We start from the raw sequence: 15,098 nt of genomic DNA on the forward strand, positions 1-15,098 counted from the left end.
AGTAAACAGTGTCTCTCAGATATTTAAACCATTAAAAGGGTCCAAAAGGCCTGTGAAACCCATTCAACCATCATAAAAACACCATTTATTATTGTAAGTTGAAAGCATAAACTTAGTCTATACTGTGTGGGAACCCATGGTTCAGTTTTATCATAGAAAACGAAGGTGGTTTCTATGCAGAGTTTTCAGTTTATTAAATGTGATCGTTACTCACCGAAGGACCAGCTTGCCCAGGCTCACCAGGGGGGCCTTGGTATCCCGGAGAACCCTAGGGGTGGAATAATGGGTAAATATTTTCTAGAGTAACAATCTTCACTGGATTCACTTACTTTGAAGACAGAATGTGATCGGGGTTTTTAAGTGAGGTCAGCAAATTTCATTCCAGTTTATAAAGATGGAAGCCAAGAACGTTCAGATCAGAATCAACTTAATTAATTCCATTTCATCTACTTAATCCCACAGAAACTGAATTGTTTTAAACTTGAGTCATATGACATGCACATTAAACATGTGGTCTAATTTGACAAAGTTCTGATTGCTAAGAGTTGTTTGTGGGAAGGAGTGGACATCTTTGCAGGAATGATAGATTCTTGGTTGCAACTTCTCTCCTGCAGTGGAACTACGCATGCTGGTGTGGCGAAATGATGGCAGGGTCTGTGTTACCATGACTTACAAACATGCATGAAGAGAAGCACCACTCCGGCCATACTTACAGGGGAGCCGGGATGACCAGATGCACCAGGGGGACCGGGAGGGCCTGGGGGACCCTGGAATGCAAATTTAAAGAATAAGTACAAAATAACTGCATCTGAAAAACGCTTTACTCAAGCATCAAAGAGACGCCATTGCACAGGAATAACCATGTCTTTAAAAATGTGAACAATTACTACGTAATAGCTACTCATGTAATAACTATTCATGGATAGGCTTAATTTTATTATATTTACAATGAAGATATTACAAAAAAAAGTCACTCTAAATGAAATTGCCACCAAATCAACAACAATTATTGATAAATATTATAATTTGTTGGCCTGAAACTCCCCAAAGAGGATTTAAAATCCAGAAAAATGCAGCGAAATGCTATGAAAATCCATTTACATTGAAAGAAACCCTTTAGGTACAATGTGAGGAGCCTATCATTATGGTAGATGAACTTAAAGACTGGATGGATCCTGATTATACTTGTATTTGATTCCAGGACATGAGTTGGGACAGATTGGGCTATTTGACCATCCATCACTCAACATGTCATCTGGAAAGTAGCATTTAATTAATGAAAAGAAAACAAAAGAAGCTTCTGGAAAACTTAGATGAGAGAGAGGAAAAGTGGCAGTGGCCATTTGGTTAAAATGAGGAATATACGAGTGTGAGTCCGGAACATGAAAGCCTGTGGGCCCGGTGTAAGTGGCTCTATGAGACAGAAACGAGTGGCCAAACGGGCAGAAACGAGAGGGCAAGGAAAAAGGGAGCTAGGATAGAGGCTAGTGATTACCCTACCATCCCCTTCCCCATCCTTCAGAGGGAACAGGCTACTGTACACAATGACGCCGAGATACCGTATCACCGGGAGAGCCACCATCAAGATTCCCCAGAGGCTAGAAGGTGCTCTGTAAGCCGAGAAGGCCTGGTACGTACAGCTGGCCCGGGGTAGCCTGCGAGACCCGCTCCTCCGACTCCGGACTTGACGTCGTAGGACTCGAACTGGGGAGAGTAGTTCTGCAGCAAAAGGACCAGACAGAGACCATCACTCTGGTGAACAGATCGATGTTCTTTTCAAAGGCATTTAGAAGCAGCGCATGCAACACCCGCTATTCACGGAGAGGACCGCCCCGCGTGCCGGAGGACGTGGTGTGTTCTGTTTCATTATCTTGCTGAGCCTTTTGTTCTACAGAGAGAGTTGCTTTCTAATCCTTGAACTAGCTGCGTGCAATGGCAATCCCACATAGCCTGCTCCTCTGTGCTCTTTCCGAAGCATTTCTCAGGGACATTACCTGGCCAACAGAGGGGCACGATTCACAGATTCCGGGGGCGCCGGGGGAGCCAGGGGTGCCTGGCTGCCCGGGGAGACCAGGATCGCCATTCCTGCCAGGGATACCTGGAGGGCCCTAAAACAAATCAGATGAAAACGAATGAAGCAGTGAAAAGTCCTAACGACTCAGATCATTGTCAAGTATAATAGTAGCTTCGCTGCTTAATAACTTGAGGAACCAATCTAAGTGATACATTTTCTTGGGAAAATATACCTTTGAAACGAAATCATTTGAATAATTCCAGCGCCATTTATGCTGTTGTATATGACCTGCGCTTTACTATGGAAACTGTCCGTGGGAGTGAGGACACTACATAAAGTTTGGGAAGCTTCCTTCCTCAAGGACGATCACGGAGTCTCAGTTTGAGGTAGTTTGTGTCATTATTGAAATGCGCGCCACGAAATAGATGTATAAGTGGTGGAAGCTCAATTATACAAAGGCTATTAGATTTTCTTTTTCTTTTTAAAGCCAACCACTCCAGGAGCTAATGCTATTCCACTGAAGGGCGTGTACTTACGGGATCTCCCTTCGGGCCTTGAGGTCCATGGCCGTTCGGAGGGCGCGTGGGCTAAAAACGGAGAAGATACAGATGAAAAAGCCAGAGGAGCAGCTTTCCCATGGAGTCTGTCCCAGTGTGCACATCTGATTCTTATCCCAAACTACACCCAGCCTCTGGCTTTAGACGAGAGCGTCCACCTTTTACGTGTGATGCTAACCGGATTGTTGGACAGACTCCTTTTCACGTCTGGGGTATAGGAACTAGCCGCATGCTTACATACAAACAGGGGGAGAGACGTGCTTGCATACAAACTGTGGGGAGGGACGTACTTGCATGCGATCTGGGAGGAGGGTCGTGCTTGCATACAAATGGGGGTCGGGGCTGTGCTCCCTCCCACTCACCGAGGTGGGAGGCTGGGGGCACACGGCGCAGCACTCTCCGAACGGGATCTCCGGGTTGGGGCAGTCCAGCTCCTGGTCATCACAGATTATGTCGTCGCAGAGAACAGATCCTGAGTCGCACACGCAGATCTGGCATGGCTCTGGCTTCCAGACATCTCTGTCCGCGTAGGACTGGCCGAGATGGGAGCATCCTCCATCAAGAACTGGAAGACAGGTCAGACAGGGTGACGTTAGCTCATGTTTTGCCAAAATGTGATTTTTCACTATAATGCCACAACGGACTCCAATAGCCAAAGCAGAGCTGGTTTGAAGCAAATAATTTATCCATTTCATTAAGTGCATCTTCTTATGAGCTGGCTTATGGAAAAAAAAAATTCACAAAACCCACAAATCTAGGTATCAAGGAGATGCTGTTTTTCCTGCCTAGTTTGCTAAGCTGTAAGGGATTGTGTGAAAGACCAAACCGGTTTAGGAACCTCACGTTGGCACAGCAGAGCACACCTCCCTAAGGCCAGCAGGTGCTTTGATTTCGTTTGGAGTGAGGATTTAACGCCTATGAGAATCTCACAGCATGGAACCTCATTTATTCATCGTGCTGATAAGCCTCTGGCCCCATGGCTGCGGTTTGCTCCGGCAGCACACGGGAGCATGAGCTATGCAGATAACGGTGTCAGGGCCTGGGAAGACGGTCCGGTTTAGTCACCTCTCTGAGACCCGGGGGACTCCGCTGCTCTCGGTGACCTCACCCCCCCAGAGCCTGGGAAGGCTGTGGCGGCACGCGTTGCGGATAGTCTCACCGCCCGCGCTGGGGGGCTGCGCAGGTCCCCGTGGTATGAGCCTGTGTGGGCTGTGCCGTGTGGATGTGAAGAGGTTTCCAAATCGCAAAACGAAGGTGTGTGTCTTTAAACTAGGGGTGTCGAACTCAATCAGAGAAGGGGCCAAAATCTAAAATCCAGCCTAAATCGTGGGCCGAATGGTTTACTGAACAGTCATAAACTGTCATTGTGATGGAAACGCAGCGGAGTGCAGTGATGACAGCGCGGTGCGGGCCACATTGCAAGGCCTGGCGGGACGGATTTTGGCCCGCGGGCCGTGTGTTTGACACATGTGCTTTAAACAAACGTTGGTAAGACGGAAATAAAAAACACATGAAACATATGAATCATGAGCATTTGGGCTTTAAAATGGCCCCAAATTTGCTTCAGTGCAAATGTTAGCCTGTTTCAGCAGCTGCCACCAGTGAGCAGCGCAGAGTTTGCCAAAGTAAAACCTGGTCTTAGCTCTGCAGGCGTGAGCTGTGGTGAAATGCAGCTTGCTGGCCAGCAGAGAATACATGAAAGAAGTTTCTAAATATCTGCAAAAAGTTTTTGCAAACCATGAGCGCTGTCCTTGCTGTCCAGTGTTTGCATTTTTGTGAGAAGCGAACTTTCACTTCATTTTCTCAGAGCCGAGGTCCTACAGTGTGCGCGGCCTGCCTGCCTGCGGGAGGTAAGTGGTTAACAGCCTGCTGTTGTGCGGGCCCTGAGCTTTCACATAACACCGCCAAGCCTCCTTTCTGAGCTCCCCTTCCTCCCCCCCCCCCCCCCCCCCCACACACACAGCTGAAGAGATAACGGTTCAGGTCTGTGCTGAGTGTTCGGTGAGTGAGGGCTCCTGGAAGGAGAGCTTCAGAGCCTGTAGGCGCCATGACACAGTGGAGGGGCGAGGCATCGCACCCATTGTTCTCTGAGCACAGCTGACACCCTAAGCGAACTGTTTTTCCGGGAAAGATCTGCAAGTCTTAATAAGATGGAAGCCTGGTTAAGAGGATTGCATGACACCCTTCCTTTGGTCTTTGGCTTCCTTTAAAAAAGAAAACTTTCTCTAGATTAACTCTCTGAAATGTCCCAACAGGCTGGTTTTGGTCAAGCTTCGCCCATTAATAGTGTGGATTCGGGCTTCCTGGCCCCTGAGAACGACACAGGAGCAGGTGAGGACCTCGGGTAGTGACACGGCACTGACACTTCCAACGTGCCAGAGACCAGAGCCTGGTGTGTGTTCCACGCTCACCAGGCATCCGGGTGGGGATGGATGCATTGCTTCACATGACCGTGGTGACCGCCTCACAGCGCATGTGTACAGGAAGCATCCTGTGTGCACGTTAACGCACACACTGTTATATCAATGCGACTCCAGCAGAGCTGGGGGAAGGCTGCTGCTTTATACGCATGGTTTTCAGCTCTTGTCTCCGGATCAGGAACAGCTTTCCCTGTTTGACACAAGACCTGTTATAAAAATCAGTTCCTGAATGCCAAAGCCATGCTAGAGGCAAACGAGGAGGACAGCTTAAGCTCGGGTTGAGAATCTCAGATTTAAAATGCCTCCTCTTCCTGTGTCCTTAAAGCACCCTAAAATGAACACCCATTTCCTCCTGGTGTGCTCACCCTCCTGTTCTGTCCCATCGCAGGCATCATCGCATCGCTGGAAATGAGTGTTTCCCGTTTGCTCTGCCAACGACTGAACGCATGAGCACAGCATCGACTTATGAACACAGTAAGCAAGTTTGTCAGGATTGGGTTGAACCCAATGCGATGCACACAAAGCTTGCTATTTGCCCCCCCTGTTCCCACGTCTTCTCAGATATCCTGTGGCTTGTGCTTTTCACAACCAGGGCCTCCTCGGGAGACTTGAGCCATTGGAGAGCGCCTCTCCTCCATTAAAAGGGACTTGGTCTGGGTGACAGGAGAACGGTGGGATGCTGGGAAATGAAGGGTGAGTGCCCTTTGTGTCCTGACGTAACCGCTTTCACAGGCGGGAAGGGGTTTGCTCTCTGTAAGGCAGCTCCAGGACGCCGTGGCGGTGGTCAGACTCTCTCTCAGTCGCTGTTGAACGAATGGTGACTTGCCCTCAATTTCCTCTTGTTTCCTGTTCTGCGAGTGACACTCTGACAGCAATGTGTCCTCCAGGAAGCTGACATGCTTATACAGATGTCGCATGATTTAGTGTGAAAGCCCAATTATATGTGGGGACAGGGGAAACAGTGTCTTCAAGGGGACCAAGTGCCCGCTAGCCACACGCAGCGTTTAGGATGGAGGGAAAGGGGACTAGTGAATGACGGTCATCTCACGTTATTCCCTTTGATAAGGAAACAACTCAAGCCCTTTGGCAAGCATGCTAAGTAAAGAGCAAATAATCTCATTCTCACTCTGGACAAGCAATACGTTTTCCAGTCACTTCCCTCCCTGTAATCACCTAAGCTAAGCCCCCTGTTCTAGTTTGCAATTAACCTTGAGCTCCGCCTCTTCAGTCACTTGATGTTTCCTGTTCCTTTACAAAGCGCGGTCCTGAGATAAATTTATTTGTGGTCACACAAGCAGCTCATTAGACTAACTCATGTCCTTCCTGGGATCTGAATTACAAGACGAGATGAAGCTAGTTTATCATCATCTACCCTTAGCTTCTTTTATTTCCTAGCTCTTTCTCTCTGGTTTGGAACTTTGCAGAATAAGAAAACTAAGTCACACAATTTAATATTTTGGGATATGCTGAAATCTTTCTTTGTTTTCATTCTTCACGTGTTAATTTATGCCAAATTTATTGTTGTGACTGAAACTAATGCAAATTACGTTTGTCTTCATTCCACTTTCGTAGTAAAAATGGTACTCCCCAAAGCATCCACATTGGTCATTTAGCTTGAGTGACAAGCTCAACATTTTTCTCTTTTCTTTTTACTGATAGATATGGTAAGCCAGCCATCATAACATTATGTTCCTGTTATGTTAGAAAGTTGAATATTTTCTCAGTGTATATAGGCAGTTCATATAGTTTCCAACTGAAATACATTTGACTTTTAAATGACACTAATATTTGGAGGTTAAATAGTTTTCTGCTGCTTTTATATTTATTGAAATATCTTTAAATATGCTAGTTAACACAATGGGTTTTGAAGGAAAGATCTACAGACATGCAAAGATGGATAATTTCAATTTTAAAATGTTGTTTGCCTGGGCGAGCTAGAGCCTGCTTATTCTTGTCCTCACCAACAAATTTTAAAAAACCGTCTAAAATGGAGAGTCATAAAGATTTTATGATTCTCTCGACTGCTGTGTTCCATCCGCTGTCTGCAGTCCCCAGGGCAGGACAGGGTCAAGGTCCGCTCCCCTTGTGGATTCTATTGTATTATAAACCCCGCAAGTTCCAAATCAGAGTCGGAAAAGGTGGACTTTTTGGAAAGGGACACCGGTTTTCTGCAGAACATCTTTCCTGTCTAATCTCAGACCAAGAAGCGAACATCTGGAGTTCAGTTCTGTTGTTTATTTTCTCCCGACCTCACAAAGGAAAGGTTTCCCTCCCAGACCCCCCGGTGGCAGCTAGACCCGCAGTGGATTGCCTGGAGCCTGGAGCCCAGCGTGATTCACGCGCACAGAAAGGGGCTCCCAGCGGGGAGCAGGGCGGCTCCTGGACCCGCCTCAGGAACCCCACAGAGGATGGCTCCCCCAGACGCTGGTTTGCTCAGTCATTCCCATGCCTGAATTTTAACTTCGTCAGATGCTTCTCTTCTCGGCCTAGACAGCATGAGCATGCCAGCAGCTTTCACGGGCGTTTTTCGGATTTTAATTAACTCACCAAGCCTGGGCTCTGCCTCCCTCAGCACCAAATATGGTAGAAAAGCCAGTTTCAGGGGGGAGTGCCCTCTGACTAAGGCAGGCCTTTCTCAGCGTGAGTTCTCAAAGCCAGGGGGACTGTTAACAGTGTCCGATTGCTTTATCTCCGCTTTCTACATCTCCTGAGCAGTGTCTTTGGCCGGCCCTGTCCTCTGGTTCTCTAAGATTGCGTGTTAAGTGGCAGCTCTCTGACCCCGTCTGGAAAGCCGAGGCTCTGTTCGCTCATCGGAAAGGCATCCTGCGCTGTTTGCCTGAGGCCCAGACAGACATCCCCCGTTACAGTCCCTCCTGCAGCGAGCAAAGGGTTTCGCTGAGGAGGCCTCTCATTTTTTCCGTTGTCATCTTGACACGAACCAGGCGAGTCTCCCCTTTGAAAACGCTGGATTTTCACCCCCCTCCTACGCCCTCCCCCGCTGCTGAGTGCAGAAAGCTGGGGCCTGTGCTTTTTCCAGGGAAACGTTTCCAGGGAGCCGTCCACCGAGCTGTTTGCAGACGTCAGTGCGGCCCTGAGGTCTGCCCAGGCCCCCCGTGCCCCGCGAGGCAGTGCCACCCTCATGTTGAACCAGAGGCTGAGGCAATCCCCGGGCCCTGCGAGGCGGCAGGCTCACGGACAAACCCCTGGTGCCAGATGGAAGAACTGGGCTCACGGCCTTGGGTCCGCCCAGTCTCTGCCCTGGACTCGGGGCGCTGGGCAGAGGGCACCCTTCACTTGGAGGACCCCTGGCGGGCACCCAGGAGGTGCAGGAGCAGGGATCTGCTGGAGGAGCTGCCTGGGTCTCAGCGCTCCTCCTGGGAAGCGCCCAGCTCCTGGCTCCAGATTCTTAAAAATCAGCCTGTGGGTAAGGTGTGGAGCCAGGGGGCACCACTCCTCCTAAGCCCTCATCCCACTCCTCCTCCTTCCCCAGCATCGCCCCGGGGCTCACTGCTCCCACAGCCCTGGGGTCTCACACCAGCACCCCCCGCCCCCCAGCACTCCACCAGGCCCCCAGGAGAGGGGTGTCATCACCCATGAAAACCAGTGTTTTGTCCTAATACGTTCTTCACTGAGAATCTGTTCTACAAGACTGAAGGTGATCTCTGTTCAATGATAGGGGAGTCTCTTGTTTAAAAAATAGATGTACCAATTCAAAATGGAGTGCTTAACAAAAACAATCTGCCTTCCCTTCCCCGCCCCCCCTTTAGAAAAGCATTAACTCATATATTTTCTAGGACAGTATATGATTTTTCTTTCTATCTCTTTTCAAGGACTGTTAGAAAACTAAGAAGACCCATATGCTCTAAATTTAACGTGTATCTTGTTTTTTTCTGACGACCCAGGATTTTAGGATTTAGCAGAACTTTGGTTCTAGTCTTCGCCCATCACTTCCTAGCTGTGAGATTGCCGCTGCAGCACTGAGTCCATGAGGTGTCGGACACTGAGCTTCGTGAGCAATTACTCATTCTCTGCTCCTAGAAGTGTAATTGCTTCTAGTGATTTTTATGCCAAATCCCCCCACGCCACCCCCATTGCATTATAGGGGACACAGACCAGAAAACGTGAGTGCTGCTTGGTCCATTACAAGCTCTCCTTGCCAGCATGAAGGACAGAGCCTCCCAGCCTGAACCCCGGACCCGATTCTCGGAGTCCACTGACTGCAATTCTAAGACCAGGAGGGGCCCCGACCTCGCTGTCCCGGTGGGTGCATCGGAATAGCAAGATGTAAGCTCACAACTCCGAGTGCTTTTCAGTAAAATGAGGCTGACCTCTCAGCCCCAATGAAACAATATTACTGAGTAATATCTTCCTGAAATACTTATGTCCAATGCAGACTACAGCAGAAATTGCAAAAATACTCAGAAAGGCTGTTCTATAGGACATGTGGAGCTTTCTAGGTAGCATAAAGTTATCTGTGACACGCGGGATTTTTTAAATGGGCCATCACACCACGCTCACCTCCAAACAGACTCTCCCTGTTGGGAGTGTGGTGCGTGAGCAGGTGTATTTGGCAATAGGCGATCAGCAATGTGCTTCTTTTCTTGGGACAGTCCTATGGAATAGCTAACATTCATCCACGCCCTCTTTTTAAACCTCATTAGGAAACGGGTCTGGCTGGGTGTGGCCTTCCCTGTGGGCACTGGCTCTGAAGCTCTGCCGACCCGCCACCAGGGGGCGAGTCTCTGAGCTTAAAACCTGGCATGCTCCTGCGGGACAGGAAATAGAAAACAGACCCACTTCTCCGCGCTGGAATCCAACCTCGGATTAAACAGGACTCACAATTCTCTGGGAGGACCCGCTTCCTGTGCCAGGGGCCGTGTGTGGGGAGATGAGGTGCATGTTCGCCAGAGCCGTGCTCTCCTCTGGGGCTCTGGGGCGCACGTGAGAACCACAGGGTGCTCCCCGTGCCCTGCGCGCCCGGCCACGCCCTGGCACCGCCCCAGAGCCCACGCCCCAGCAGGCTTGTCTTGCAAAGCCCGTGGGGACATGAGATGTCTCCTCTTAAAAAATGCTTAAACCACGAACAACAAGCTGACCAGAATCCCTCTCCACTGCCTTTGAACTAAAAAGCACCCCCTGTGTCAGCAAAGTCCCAGAGCTGTTTGTTCTCTCCCGCAGCTAAAGAGAAAGGGGGTGAAGACAGTTATGTCATGTTCAGATAATGTAGGCAGCACACATGTGTCCTCCCCAGAGCGGGGGCTAGGAGACAAACAGCCACGGCGCTTATGAAAAGTTATAACCCCCTTGGCAATCACAAATAGTTTGTCCGTCTTTGAACTGAATGCCAAAGGCTTGTCCTCTTTCCAACAAGTGGAAACGCTGTGATTTTTCTCTCCCCCTTTCTCAGAAATCGGAGGAATTTGAAAGCTTCACAGAAAAAGTAAAAGTCTTCATTGAGGTGGGGGTGTGGTGAGTCGCCTGGCTTTCTAGCCAAGGCGTGGGAGCTGAGCATCTTTTGGGAGGGGCCGGTGGGGAGGAAAAGGCGGGGGCGGGGGGAGTGAGAGGGCGGAGGATGGAGGACTCTAAGAAAGAAAGGAAGAGGCAGAGGAGAGAGGAAAAGAGGTGGAGGCAGAGGGAGGACACAGGAGGGCGGGGGTGAGAGAGGAGGGGAGAGAAGGAGAGCTGAGAAGGGGTGGACCTGCCTAGGAAGGGGTTGGGGTGGTGAGTGAAAGAATGAAAAGGGGGAGGAAGTGCAAAGGAGCCAGAAGGGGTGGCCAGATAAGGAGGGGAGAGCAGGGGTGAGAGGAGGAGGGGGACAGGGATGAGGGGGATTAAGGGGGAGAGGAGGAGGGGTAGTGGGGAGAGGAGGAGGAGGCAGGGGGAAGAAGGTGAGGGAGTAAGGGGGAGAGGAGGAGGGGTAGTGGGGAGAGGGGTAGGAGGCAGGGGGAAGAAGGTGAGGGAGTAAGGGGGAGAGGAGGAGGGGTAGTGGGGAGAGGAGGAGGAGGCAGGGGGAAGAAGGTGAGGGGGTAAGGGGTTGCACATTTCTTTTCTTTGTGGCCCTAGGCTCAATTCGCCTGAGGAAATGCCCGTGGGGGGGCCTCCTGCTGACACATAGGACCTGTGAGGACATCAAAAGCGTTTGGCACTGAAAACAAAGACAACCCCTTTCGGACACCGCGTTTGCGAGCGCTATAGGTTTGGACGTGGAATGGAAAGGGCGTGCAATGACTTCTTCCCATTCCCCATTTACACATGTTCTTCTCTCTAGGTCTGCACTCCGTCAGGCCCAGGGTTTTGGTGACTAAGAAACGTATGGATGTAAAGGAGCGTTTTCACATCGTCAGACGAACAAGAAAACCGTTGTGTGCCCTCATTAGAACACTCTGGAAGCCAGGCAGTCCCGTGCCTTTACCTTGTTTGCAGGAAAGTCGGACATTCCTGTGGAAGGCATGTGTTTTAAACAAAAACTCTCTTTATTCAGGCAGACGTAGGTAAAGTGTAGAACAGACATAAAACACTAGATCCTTAGGTATCAGCCAACACTCCACGTGCTTGAAACAGAAAAGTTAGGAGCCATGAAACACGGAACAGTGTGGACCTGTGGAAGGGGCTAGACCTGCTGCCCTTGTACAGACACCTCGTCAGTGATTCTCACCATGCACGGCGCTCCCTCCGGCCCATTCTGCATGCATGCTCTGACTTCAGTGCATGTTCTCACTGGGAACACAGGGTTTCCTACCCCCTTACAGAGCCCGGCATTACAAAGGCGCACAGAGCCGTGTGCAGGAGCCTGGCATCCCAGCTGCAAGGAGCCTCCCAGGACGCTGGCATCCAGGGCTGGGCTTTTAGCTGCTCTGAGCACTTCCATCCCGCCAACAGGAAAGCCAGTGAGTGGGAAACATGGTCCTCTCGGACCCCAGCACACGTTTCGGCACAAAAGGACGCTCTTCTTGCTAAGCCTCCGGCCCCTCCACACTCACACCTGGGAGTGGCCCCAGGGACATTCTCCGCCCCCCCCTCCCCCCCGCCCCGAGCCTGAGCCCCCCGCTGCCCCCCTGCCCCAGCGGGAGAGACAGAGCCCGGGGTCCGGGGGCGCGGGCACCCACTCACCCTCCGGGAGCTGCTGTGCCAGGACCAGCGCGGGGTGCAGCAGCGAGAGGAGCAGCCAGGCCCCCTTCCGCACGGAGCTCGTCATGTCTACAGGCCAGACATGAGACTCTCGGTGCACAAAGAGAGACGCGGCGCTCAGGGTAGCACCATCAGCCTGCCTCCGGCACAGCCCGTCGGCAGCAGCCGCGGCGGGGCCTCTGCCGGGGCCTTAAATAGCAGAAAGTTTGGCTTCCCTCACTTGCCGGCCCCTTTCTGAAATATGAGAGCAGCACCCATCCCCTCGGCAGTAAAAGAGATGATTAATATGCCTCCCGCGCTTCTAGCAGACACAGCCCACCGGGGAGGGCGCACATCTGGACAGCGTCCGCCCTGCGTGCAGGGCGCCGGCTGCCTGGCTTAGGCGCCGTATGTGTGCAGCCCCCGGCCCGCCCTCTGAGCTGGGATCATAACGGGACGCATGCATTTTTAAAAAGATTTTCCTTCTCACGTTCCCTGCCTGGTGTCAGGAAGGTGCGGGTGCCCTCTGCTTGGGCACGCTGATTTGCAAACCTTGTCTTCCCGGGAGTTTTTGTGTTGGGGTCTTGCCAGATCCCCCTGGAACTCCGCTTGGAGAGGGGCTGGCGGGGCGGCCCATCCCGGGAAGAAAAGCCTGCTTGTCCGCCTCGCCCACCCTCCCCGGCCGGCTGCTCAGCTCCAGGCAGCGGTCTGGGTGGCATTTTAAGGTAGATACTTATCTTTGCTGTGGCTGGTTCTCTCCAGTTTCCTCAGCCGGCCAAAGCGGGACTGCTTGAGTTCGGGTGTGTAGGCTGCTGAGAAAGCCAGAAGGGATTTTTCTAGAGAAACAGCCTTTCCATGCTTAATTTTTTTTAAGAAATGGGGAAAGAGGCAGCTTGTCAGGGAATACAAAAGAGCACCCCAGAATGTTCTCCTTCCATCTGAGCTGCTACGAAGATCAGTAAGACAATCTCCAGGCCCAGGCGTCCGCAGGCCTGCATTCTGGGCCATGTCCACACGGCCTTTCAATGCATCTCTGCATCTAGAGACACGTTCTGGGGCGAGCTTGAGAAAGGGGCGCACACCACGTGTGGCTCTCCATGACACCTCTGCAGGAAAAACCTGGCTGTCCACAGGATCAGGCTCTTTCTAGGAAACGAGATCTTTCTCACCACCTGATCCTCAGTCCATCATTCCTTCACTCGCTCCTCTATTCCACGCAGGCGTTTCTATTCTAGCCAAGGCCCCCTGCGTTTGTTCTGTTTTTCTCATGTTCACGTGAAGCATGGCCGCCTCCATGCTTGTATGTGCACATGCAATTCTCCGAACCTCACACCAGTTCATTGAAGTCACTTCCTTAAGACCCAGCTCACAGCTGGTTCCTTTAAACTTGTTTTCACCTTCCCGCCTCCCAACGTATGTTCCTTAGTTCTCACTACGTTCACACATGTATTCCCATGTGGGACACGCGTATTCCCACGTGGGATGCCTGAATTCCCATGTATGATACGTGTATTCCCATGTGTGATACGTGTATTCCAGGTGAATGTCTGTTGTGTGAGCATGGTCAGCGGAACACTGCTTCTCTGCAGGCCCAGTATCAATAGCACCGAGATGCCGGGATGCGGATGACGTCACCCGATGGATGACCGGGAGGGAGGATCCCTGGGCCAATCACGGTGCTCCTCCTGACCTGGGACGGGAGGGGCACTGCCTGTGGAGGGAAAGGTGGCGCTCTTCTCCTGGCCACCCTGAGGCGCTGGGGAGAAAGGGGGCGAGCTGTGCCTCTCCCCACCCGATCATCTCCACCTTAGATGTAAGACTTTTGTGTGTTCACACCGATTCAGAAACAGGATTCATTTTTTCCTACCGGTGTCTTTGACGTTTGAACAAAAAAGATCAGAATGTATATTCATTATCTTATGGTTTTAGGTGGTCAAGGAAGCTGGCATTTAATTTCTTCCCACTGTGAAAAATAGGTATTTTTTCAAATTATGCTTTTTATGCTATCCTTCAGGCTTTCCATGTACAAGTTCTATTTTTTTTAGTTGTCCTAAAATTCTTACATTTGATTAGCTATTCAAGTAAAAGTTTTATATTCACTTATGCTCATAAGAAAAACTCATGACGGATGCGTTCATGTAAGAGAAGTTAGATGACATTTTGCACATGAAAGCATTGCATCTTTTGTCCTCATCGGTGTGGCTCAGCGGATAGAGCGTTGGTCTGAGGGACTGAAGGGTCCCAGGTTCGATCCTTGGTTAGGGGCACATCCCCAGTGGTGGTGTGCAGGAGGCAGCTAATGGATGTTTCTCTCTCATCGATGTTTCTAACTCCCTCTCCCTCTCTCTTCCTCTCCGTAAAAAAAAAAAAAAAAAAAAAAAAAAAAAATCAATAAAATATATTAAAAAAGAAAGTGTTGCATCTCAAGGTGCCCACGAGAGCCCGGGAGAGAGGAGGAACCTCAGGGGAGTGCTGTGACGTAGCACTCGCCAGGACCGTGAGCACCCGTGGGGGGCCTGCACCAGGACCCTTCTCCTGGTGTCCCAGGTCCCCGACCCTCCTCACGGCCCTGTGTTTCCTAAATCGGTTCTAGTGGGTATGGGTCTGAGCTGGTGTCACCCCTGGGTGACATCACTCAGCAGTGAACCGAGACACCCTTCTTTCTATTCAGCCCGGCTTCCCTGAGGCTGACCAGCTCCCACAAACACCCAGCTCGCCCTCGGACTACGGCTGGAGTTCTCACTCAGCTCCAAACGCCCTCGACTGCACGACTCATCTGGCTCTCCTTTAACGGAGAGATGGGAAAGATGAGGCAAAGCAAGGGTGTGGCCAGGGACCAATCCCAAGTTCAAATCTTTCCCAGGTCAGTGGAAAACGGAGCTCGGGGAGCCATGCATGAGCACAGCTGGGATGGACTCCTTGGGCCAGCGAATGTCAGCAGTGCTCTCTCCAAGGGCAACGAGAAAATCAGTTCTCTCCATCATGAGAAACACATGCAGG

General features: G+C 50.9%; 1 protein-coding gene and 1 long non-coding RNA gene across 3 annotated transcripts in view; one reads left to right on the forward strand and one right to left on the reverse strand.

Annotated features, from left to right (window-relative positions):
* COL3A1 (collagen type III alpha 1 chain) overlaps positions 1-12,355 on the reverse strand; it is a 35,032-nt gene extending 22,677 nt beyond the window's left edge. Inside the window, exons 1-7 of the mRNA XM_036423198.2 lie at positions 12,102-12,355; positions 2,934-3,136; positions 2,551-2,601; positions 1,995-2,108; positions 1,639-1,719; positions 714-767; positions 215-268 (exon numbers count right to left, since the gene is read on the reverse strand). Coding sequence (XP_036279091.1) covers positions 215-268; positions 714-767; positions 1,639-1,719; positions 1,995-2,108; positions 2,551-2,601; positions 2,934-3,136; positions 12,102-12,186 — 642 coding nt within the window. The 5' untranslated portion in view covers positions 12,187-12,355. The remainder of the gene's footprint in view (positions 1-214; positions 269-713; positions 768-1,638; positions 1,720-1,994; positions 2,109-2,550; positions 2,602-2,933; positions 3,137-12,101) is intronic.
* On the forward strand, positions 4,535-10,424 carry LOC123651734. 2 transcript variants are annotated; one of them, XR_006740609.1, is made up of 4 exons: positions 4,535-4,902; positions 5,380-5,465; positions 5,584-5,684; positions 8,894-10,424. It is a non-coding gene; the product is annotated as an uncharacterized LOC123651734 (long non-coding RNA). The 2 variants fall into 2 exon arrangements; XR_006740608.1 differs by lacking the exon at positions 8,894-10,424 and having other exon boundaries at positions 5,584-6,186.
* Positions 12,356-15,098: the final 2,743 nt, after the last annotated feature.

The sequence above is a fragment of the Pipistrellus kuhlii genome, unplaced genomic scaffold (genome assembly GCF_014108245.1).
Source record: "Pipistrellus kuhlii isolate mPipKuh1 unplaced genomic scaffold, mPipKuh1.p scaffold_m20_p_79, whole genome shotgun sequence".
NCBI lineage: Eukaryota > Metazoa > Chordata > Mammalia > Chiroptera > Vespertilionidae > Pipistrellus > Pipistrellus kuhlii.